The sequence below is a fragment of the Mytilus trossulus genome, chromosome 6 (genome assembly GCF_036588685.1).
Source record: "Mytilus trossulus isolate FHL-02 chromosome 6, PNRI_Mtr1.1.1.hap1, whole genome shotgun sequence".
Taxonomy (NCBI): Eukaryota; Metazoa; Mollusca; class Bivalvia; order Mytilida; family Mytilidae; genus Mytilus; species Mytilus trossulus.
The window spans coordinates 9,538,554-9,549,150 of NC_086378.1; the positions used below are offsets into that span (position 1 = coordinate 9,538,554).

The window sequence follows — 10,597 nt, forward strand, 5'->3', positions numbered from 1 at the left end:
AAATTATAAGCAATACATATTCAACACAAAAAGTAATTTTGTCATTAATTTTATTCTAGTTTACAAAGTTGTGTCCTTTGTTGAAGATGCACAATACCAAGTTGAGCCTCTAGTTAATAACTGGCTTTTCTTAGACTGGTGTTTTGCATTACTTCTATCTTACTCTAATAACGGGAAGTATCACACTGACACAACATATTGTTGTTTCTTAATATCAAGGATTTGTATAGTCAAAGCATATGAAACTTGTCAATAAACTGCACGAAGAATGCCATTTTAATAAATAGAAACTTACAAAGTAAATTGTATCTAAGGCTATACATTGTATTAAATTTTATGCTTCTAAAATGTGTGTGTGTATTTCTCAATTTTTCAGTTGTGCATTTCAAAAACAGTAATTGTTAAATTTTCAACCTGTTTGCTCCTTGGCATAATATAAGCAGGTAAATTGTTTGTAAAAAATGAATATTTTATGACAGCAATCTCGGATGGATAAGTTAATGTGTATCAATTGAAATCAAAATGATGCAAAGTCAAGATTTTGTATCTGCAGAAGTTGATCTGAGTGAATCCACTAAATCCAATGAGAGGTTACTGGACTTAAGATTTTGTATCTGCAGAAGTTGATCTAAGTGAATCCACTAAATCCAATGAGAGGTTACTGGACTTAAAGGATGCTTCAGTGTGCAGGGTCCCTGTTATAGTTCCTTCTTCATGTTGTTTGGAGCCAGACCTAGAGGTTCTGTTGGTCAGGCGGCTCTCTTTCCCTGCCAGATATTGTGTAACTGGACTGGTATTGCTGGAATAATTAGTTTCATCGCTAGGTGTGATTGGTCCATTTCCTGGTGGGTTATAACCAATCAGATTTTGTTGATCTTCACTGGAAATATATTGACATATTATTTATGTAAACATGTTTAATTGTATTTGCTGAATATTCCGTATTGGGTTATATTTTATCAAAAATGTTACAACTCTTGAATATAGTATAAGTGATATAATTACAGCTATGATATTTTTTTTAATTGCATCAATATTATAGAGTCTGACCATCGTTTTATTGAAACATGAAATATTTGCCACTGGATGTTTATAGGATTTTTTTAAAGCCCTGTGTTATATGTTTCTTCAAAATTCTGTGCATATGCTGAGTATTGAGTCTCGTTATTGCTTAAAATTATTTATAAGTCTTTTGTTTTAACCATCACAACGTGTCACTTACTCAATAGGAGGCAGACCAACTTTTCTGTAATGTCTCCAACCTTCCAACATTGCTGGACTTATTTTACTTCTTTGTGTATAGTGGAGGAGAATTTTCATCATATATGGATTTGCTCTACATCTGTGAATAAAAGTATACACTTTTGGTTAAAATTGAGTCACATATGGAACATATTAGCCCCTAATAGAAATGAGAATGGAAACCGGAAATGTGCAAATCAGACAACCCAACGAAAGAGCAGAAATTAGACCATGGCTACCAATGGGTCTTCAACCCAGGGAAGAAAACCCGCATTCGACTGGCCCCTTAACTATTTCAGCCACCCTTACTTGAACTCCAAAACATAAATGAAATAAAATTTTAAAAAGCCAACACAGGACTTACCTGTTGTTCATAGTTTAAATAAGTCTTACTTAATGAGTATTTGTTGTATGATTAAGTCATACCTGTTGAATATTTGTCATTCGCCATTATGATAAAGTCATACCTGCTGAGTATTTGTCATACACCAGTATGATTAAGTCAAACCTGTTGAGTATTTGTCTTTAACCAGTATGATTAAGTCATACCTGTTGAGTATGTGTCATTTACCAGTATGATTAAGTCATACCTGATGAGGATTTGTCATTAACCAGTATGATTAAGTCATACATATGAGCATTTGTCATTCACCAGTATGATTAACAATCATTCTTGTCGAGTATTTGTCATTCACCAGTATAAATAAATCATATTTGACGAGTATCTGTCGTTCACCAATATGATTAAGTAACTCTTGTGTAATATTTGTCGTTCACCAGTATAATTAGATGAATAGTCATACCTGTTGAGTATTTGTCGTTCACCAGTATGATTAAATGAATAGCCATACCTGTTGAGTATTTGTCGTTCAACAGTATGATTAAATATATAGCCATACCTGATGAGTATTTGTCGTTCACCAGTATGATTAAATGACAATTCATACCTGTTGAGTATTTGTCGTTCACCAGTATGATTAAATGACTATTCATTCCTATTGAGAATTCGTCGTTCACCAGTATGATTAAATGACTATTCATACCTGTTTAGTATTTGTCGTTCACCAGTATGATTAAATGACTATTCATACCTGTTGAGTATTTGTCGTTCACCAGTATGATTAAATGACAATTCATACCTGTTGAGTATTTGTCGTTCACCAGTATGATTGAATGACAATTCATACCTGTTGAGTATTTGTCGTTCACCAGTATGATTGAATGACTATTCATACCTGTTGAGTATTTGTCGTTCACCAGTATGATTAAATGACTATTCATACTTGTTGAGAATTTGTCGTTTACCAGTATGATTAAGTCATACCGGTTGAGTATTTGTTATTTGCCAGTATGATTAAGTCATACCTGTTGAGTATTTGTCGTTCACCAGTATGATTAAGTCATACCTGCTGAGTATTTTTCGTTAACCAGTATGATTAAGTCATACCTGTTGAGTATTTGTCGTTCACCAGTATGATTGAATGACTATTCATACCTATTGAGTATTTGTCGTTCACCAGTATGATTAAATGACTATTCATACATGTTGAGTATTTGTCGTTCACCAGTATGATTGAATGACTATTCATACCTATTGAGTATTTGTCGTTCACCAGTATGATTAAATGACTATTCATACTTGTTTAGAATTAGTCGTTTACCAGTATGATTAAGTCATACCGGTTGAGTATTTGTCATTCGCCAGTATGATTAAGTCATACCTGTTGAGTATTTGTCGTTCACCAGTATGATTAAGTCATACCTGCTGAGTATTTGTCGTTCACCAGTATGATTAAGTCATACCCGTTGAGTATTTGTCGTTCACCAGTATGATTAAGCCATACCTGTTGAGTATTTGTCGTTCACCAGTATGATTAAATGACAAATAACCAAGTGCAATGGCTGCACATCCTCGGACCTGTTCAACATTTTTCAGAAGTAAGTGGCAAAGATGGTCTACTGTGTCAATGGAGAGGAATGCAGACGGAATTCCTGAAATGAGAACAGAAATAGCTAGCATTCACGGATTGTTGTTTGCATAACGTTCATTGACGATTTTACACAAAAAGAAAATTTAGAAAAAAACTATAGTTTGCTATTCATTCCTTGCAAATCTCGCTTTAAAATCTGTTTAAGAAAAATGTTTATTCAGATTTGTGGTAACGTTCCCTTTGTTATGTTTAAAGCAACGTTTTCATGGATGTACTGATTTGGAATATGTATGCATTAATCCTTTACATTTCTGTCATTTTAATGCACAAAATATATTTTTAAGATACGAAATTAATAAATTTAGCAGTATAGTTTCATTCTTTGTGACGTGCAATATACCTCTTAATCATGGTGGTTTGCTTTTTTGTACGTTCTTTCTACTTCAAGTTTGCATACCTGCTCTTGTATGAGAAAGTCTGGCAATGCAATCGCAAGATAGCGCTAGAATCTCGTTGTCTGTTGAATCTTGAACGAGATCTATTAATAATTTGATTCCAGCAGCAGATGATAAAGCCTGTTCAGTGTCCGGTATGATTCTTGCTAAAACTACAACCTAGAAAATTAGAGAGGTCAAATACAATTTAGTATAAGATAGCGAACATTTAGATACATTACAAGTAACAAAAAATAAATAAAACTATGTATGATCTGCATGTATTTTGAAAAGAAACTAACCGTGAAACAAATGATGTATTGTAAAATTGGCGCGTTATAGTGACCACGTGTTATACAAATTCAGAAAAACAAATTAACGCATTTTAGGAAATAATGATAAAAAAGTAATAATTTGGGAACTTGAAACTGGAGCAAAATTTATATTTGTTTATTAGCTACAGATGTATCCAAAACGATTTTATCATAATCATTTTGTAATCAATGCAGTTAGTGTCCATGACAGTCTTGACCATCAAAACTAAATATTAAATAGACAACACTGCTAATGTTTATGGTCAGGCTCAGGTTGTCTGTCATTGTGCAACACAGTTTAATATAGAACCTTATGGGGAAAAAACAGAGAACTCAATTTGTCAGGAAACACTGTCAAACATCCTGACATACTATCCACATTGATCTGTGTCCACACTTGTATATATTAGTTGATAAAATTCATTATTTTATGATTTCTTATAATGTTCAAATGTATTCAAGTCTAAATATATAGATTAAATGGTATACCTGAAATGCACCTAAACACCGGAATAATTCTGTCTCTGAATGGAGGAATGGTCGGAAACTATTGAACCTAACACCTCCTTGTTCTGCTATTTCTTTCTGTTCCGTCAGGTTGTTGTATGCAAATGTAGCAAGAGCTAAACCTGCTAGGAGCCTCACGTTTGGATCGGATGAGTACATAAGTTTGAGAATCCGGACATATGTGAATTCTGGAAATTTCTTTATTTCATCAAGCACGTGCTGGTTACCTAGAATTGTAAAGTGAAAATGTTCTACGAACCGATTTGGGGACGATATGAAGTTTTGTTTTTTGTATTATACTTTTATTTCAATATTCTTTCATATTGTTTGGTACGATCTATCCGAGGCTCTTGTCATCAGGAAGACTCAAAGCAAACAAAACGTTGAAAACAAAATTTTCAAATTAATTAAGTTTTATATGTATGCCTGACCTAAATAATTAAGGATCAGTCGATTAGTTTCTTTTTCTAAAGTTAAATGTCCCAAAAGGTAAAACTAATTATCAAACAAAGACATATTTAATTCACTTTCAAAGTTAATGACACGGTAAAATTATTATTTGAAAAGGGTATACTTGGTACACTTTGAACATATGTTATTTAAAATATAAAATTACTAAGTTTGCAGTTGTGGGAGGAATTTGGCGGAAATTCTGTTATGGATCAATTATAGTGGTTGACTAGACTAAAACCTTTTACAAACAGCAAAACTATAACAATAGATTAGATATAGGAAGATGTGGTGTGAGTGCCAATGAGACAACTCTCCATCCAAATAACAATTTAAAAGGTAAACCCTTATAGGTTAAAGTACGGCCTTCAACACGGAGCATTGGCTCACACCGAACAACAAGCTATAAAGGGCCCCAAAATTACTAGTGTAAAACCATTCAAACAGTAAAACCAACGGTCTAATCTATATAAACAAAACGAGAAACACGTATATATTACATAAACAAACGACAACTATTGTACATCAGATTCCTGACTTAGGACAGGTGCAAACATTTGCAGCGGGATTAAACGTTTTAATGGATCCAAACCTTCTCCCTTTTTCTGAAACAATAGCATAACATCACAACATAGAAAAACACACGATAAAATATCAATTGGCAGACTTTACGGGGCGCCGAATGGGACTCTTGTGGTTTTGTACAAAATTCAATTCTGTCATAACAAAATCATTTTTGTCTTACAAAACTATGTGCTACAGACTTGTTTTGTGAGAACTTCAATTTTGTGATGACAAAATTCATTTGTGTAGACAAAATTCATTTTTGTAGACAAAATTCATATTTGTCATGACAAAAGTCAATTTTGTCTTAAAGGTATGCAAATATAAACATATTTGCATACAAAATTGACTTTTGTTACCTGATATGGAAATTAAATCACAAAAGTCAATTGTGTACGGTAAGATTCAATTTTGTGAGACAAAATTGACTTTTGTGAAACAAAATTAACTTTTGTGAGACAAAATTGACTTTTGTGAGACAAAATTGACTTTTGTGAGACAAAATTTAATTTTGTCATTTTTGTTGAGACAAAATTCAATTTTGTCATTTTTGTTGAGACAAAAGTCAATTTTGTTAATTTTGTTGAGACAAAAGTCAATTTTGTCTATTTTGTTGAGACAAAAGTCAATTTTGTGACAACAAAATTCATTATTGTGATGACAAAATTCAATTTTGTAACAACAAAATTGACCTTTATGAGACAAAATTGACTTTCGTGAGACAAAATGGACTTTCGTGAGACAAAAATCAATTTTGTTGAGACAAAATTCAATTTTGTCAATTTTGTTGAGACAAAAGTCAATTTTGTCAATTTTGTCTCACAAAAGTCAATTTTGTGTAACAAAAGTCAATTTTGTGTAACAAAAGTCAATTTTGTGTAACAAAAGTAATTTTTGTGTAACAAAAGTCAATTTTGTGTAACAAAAGTCGATTTTGTATGCAAATTAGTTCACAGAAACCAAACTAAACTAATTTAAATACAAAATTGACTTTTGTCGCTCAATTTTCAAATTAGGTAACAAAAGTCAAGTCTGTGTAACAAAAATGAATTTTGTCATGACAAAAGTGACTTTTGTCCGCTTATAGATAATTTTGTATGACAAAATTTCAAATTTGTAGTATGATACAAATTTTGTTAAACTGAACTCATTTTTATTGAACAAAAGTCACTTTTGTCCGTACAAAATTGAATTTTGAGTACAAAACCACAAGAGTCCCATTCGGCGCCCCGTAGACTTAACTCAATCAGAAAACGTATGATTACACAATGAACGAATAAATTTGATCTGCGATATATGAATACAAATGCACAGTTAATTTTAAAAATATTAGAGACAAACATTCATGACCATAAAGCTAACAAACAAATTCAAACAAAGCCATGGCAGGACATCACTGAGAAATATTTAACCAATCAAAAAAATAATTATAATCTTGAAGTTTATACAAATGTAGTAAGAATAAGTGAAAAAATGAAGATATTACAAATAATCAAAGCTAGTGTACAGACAAGATCCATATAAATAACAAAAATAACAAAAAAGCATTATAAACAGTATAACAGGTCGAATTAACAAGAAAATACGATTTGAGAGTACTCGCAGTTACTGACAGCTAGTTAAAAGCCAAAACCAATTAATAATAAAAAATCATGCATCAGAGACTAAAATCAACTAAAACACATCCCAGGGATTTAGTATTTTAACGTCATTAATAGTCAAAGAAGACATGACTTGTGCAATGCCAAAAATAAATGTATCGACAGGTAGTAGGATAGTGAAGAGCGACTTCTATAGAAATAAAAATTAACGTGTCTGTGTCTCTATACATCTCGCCTCAAAAGATAAAGCAATTTAGTTATGTTTTAATTTGCTAATGACAAAATCAATATTAGTGCCAATGTGAACTATATTCAGAGATCTAATTACAATATTGGTACGATAACCCTTACTTATAAGTTTGTTTAAAGTTTCGATGAGTTTACAAGGATCACATATTAAGTGATTTCCTCGCTTTAAGTACAATATTACCATAAAATTTAGGATGTGAAATACCATTTTTAATAAGCTTTCTACAGGTATAGCCAAATTTACTAATCAAATCTTTGTATCTATGAAAGAATTTAGTAAAAGTTTTAAGTAATTTATGGTATCGAAATCCCTGACACAACAATTTACCAGTGATGCATTGATTACGTTCGTTAAAATCTATGACATCAGAACACACACGGGCAAACCGAACGAGTTGTGATATATAAACACCGTATGATGGAGCCAAAGGCACATCGCCGTCTATAAAAGGAAAATTAACAATAGGAAATGAAAAATCTTCTCTTTTGTCGTAAATTTTAGTGTGAAGTTTCCCGTTTGAAATTGAAATGTCTAAATCTAGAAAAGGACAACTGCTGCTGTTTATGTTAGATTAAGTTAAAGTATGTTCGTTTGGGTAAATTTCTGAAGTATATTTAGAGAACTCTGGATTATTCAACGAAAACATATCATCCAGATAACGGTAGGTATTTTTGAATGTATCAACCAAATATAACAATGATGGGTCTTTACTGAGTTTGGTCATAAACTGAGATTCATAGCAATATAGAAATAAATCTGCTATTAAAGGGGCACAGTTGGTGCCCATAGGAATACCTACTACCTTTTCCTCACATGTCCAGTAAGTGTATCTAGCATACTTTCCTTTTTCGTTACAGAAAAAGGCCTTAACCGAGTTACAGCAAATAAAATTACAATGAGATTTTTCGAAAGACCATTTTATCAAATACAAAAACTTTTTTTTTTAGATTGTGTGGAAGTGTACCAAGACAATGCACCGCTGGGATCAATGCTTCGTAATAGATTGCCATTTTGTAATCAATTAAAACCTGCAATGAATAAAACTTTTTTCTCTCTGTAGCTTACCTAAAGATACAGCAGCGAGTGCAATAGCTGCCTCAATTTGTACGGTCTCGTCTTCTGAAAGGACCATCAAAGCCATTAGATTTTTAATAGCCCCCAAACGTAACAGCGTATTCTGATTGTTTCGGTTTGGCACATATCCCACACCAAGACAAATAAATCGTAATGTCCGTATAACACTTAATACAATGTACACCTTTGAAGAGCTGAGAAGTTTCAGCAATGCTGGTATTCCGTGAGATTTGGCTATTTCTGTTTGGTAGTTTAGAGGACCTTGTGCTAAAATACACAAGCATTCGGATCCCATAAAATGAAGTTTATCTGAAGATAAAGCATTTGCGAATTGTACTAATAGAAATGCTCCAATCTGTTCAGCAATGTATCTCTTTATATCGAAGTCTGAACCCGAAATAGCCCAAAGTGCAAGAGCTGTCTTTTCTTGGATAAGAACAATGCGTGTCACTCTTAACATTTTCAGCATGTGTTCGTGGATGTTTTCCCCAACCATAGCCTTCTGTGTCGAATCATTTCCTATAGACAGTTTGTAAATTGTGTCCACTGCAGACATTTGTATATCTTTACTACTTCTTATGTTTAATAGAGAGATAATATGAGGAACAATTCCAGCATTGATAAAATTATTTTGATTTGTTTCGTCGTTGTTTGCAATTTTTCCTACAACGTTACTTAGAGTTACTAAGAAGCTGTGTTCATGAAATTCTTCAAATAAAACTACTAGTTGCGGAATGCAACCGTGCGACGTTCCCACTTGAGCTTGAATCTTTGTCTCTGATTCTGCGAGGTTACCAAGACAATGCACTGCTGGGGTCAATACTTCGTAGTCATGGATATCTTGAAGAACTTTAACTAAAGCCGGAATACCATTGTTTTGACTTATCTGCAATGCGTAGGTTTGATTTGTTGCAAGCGAATCAAGTATTTCTGCGGACAACTGTATAACATAGTGATTGGTTGACTTCAGAAGGGTTATAAATGCGATAATCCCGCCACTTGACGAAATTTGCTCTTGCACTTCTAGTCTTTCTATCAGATTCAGAAGTGTCTGAAATGCTGGAATTTTTGCTTCATCACTTAACGAACTTCTAGCAACACGAACAATTACATTTACACCGCCGTTGTTGTAAAACTGTTCCCATGAAGGATTTATTTTACTTTTTTCCAAACGATCAGTTAATACCCGAAGACATTTTCCCGCTGCTTCAGCCTCTTCTTCGCTCTCGGAATCGAAAAACCGGATCAAATTTTTCCATACTGGAATCATCGGATTATCGATTTCAATAAGATATTTCAGCATTTCTATGTATATCTTTAATGCACATATTTCCACAGCTCCGTGATTTTGTGCGTTTATCACATCCGTACGTGCACCACTTTCCAGTAGATATTTCACTGCTTTCATTTTATTCCCGTCAACAGCGCATAAAAACGGTGTCATCAGCTTATCATCTTTTGTTTCCAGTTCTAATAAATCCCTGTTTTCATTCAAATTGAAGTCCACCTCCAGTATATAACCTCCGTGAGCTGCTCTGTGGATCTGATTCCAACCCTGTGAGTCAAATTCTTCAACTTCTGCCATTTTAATTTGCTATATAGCTTGTCTATCAAGTAACGAATTTTGATTGATAATTACAAGCTTAAGACATCTCAAATTCGAACGATACTTTACATGTACAGAAATCTAAAATGGAGAAAACACAAGACATTAAAACTATACCGAACTTCTTTAATAGCGTTACAAGCTTACAGAGGGCTGAAACGAGATACAACTTTATGTTATTAACTTGGTTAAGTCCAGGGTGTTTGTAACAACGGTCCTACTGTATGATCAAACTTTTTACTTTATTCAAATATGGTCTTGTAAACTAAGATAAGGCAGTACCAATTTACAATTTATTTTATATATATATTTACATTTTCTAGTTCTGTATAGTTTTCATTGAAACACCCTTCTTATCATATTATAATCAAAACGAAGCTATCAAAGTTACTGGATTTATAGCAGAAACATATATATGTAGTAAGTTACATTGCAAATGATACACTATTCACCAAAATCTGTTTTACGTTAAAATATTGATGATAATGGATTTAAAAAGATAAAAATATAAATTTTTTAGTTTATACTCACAAAGCCTATAGAAGTAAACAATGAAAGTGTTTAAAGAAACTATTACCAAGTGTATATGTCACGGTGCTCTGTTCCACGACTTTAGGTTTCAAG

General features: G+C 32.8%; 1 protein-coding gene across 1 annotated transcript; it reads right to left on the reverse strand.

Annotated features, from left to right (window-relative positions):
- Positions 1 to 583: 583 nt before the first annotated feature.
- On the reverse strand, positions 584 to 10,597 carry LOC134720740 (ankyrin and armadillo repeat-containing protein-like). The gene is made up of 7 exons (XM_063583211.1): positions 10,505 to 10,597; positions 8,359 to 10,054; positions 4,411 to 4,655; positions 3,631 to 3,787; positions 3,087 to 3,234; positions 1,223 to 1,342; positions 584 to 880 (listed from the first exon to the last, which is right to left on the reverse strand). Exons 2-7 carry the CDS (start codon positions 9,950 to 9,952, stop codon positions 601 to 603), a joined length of 2,544 nt encoding a protein of 847 aa, XP_063439281.1. The 5' UTR covers positions 9,953 to 10,054; positions 10,505 to 10,597; the 3' UTR covers positions 584 to 600.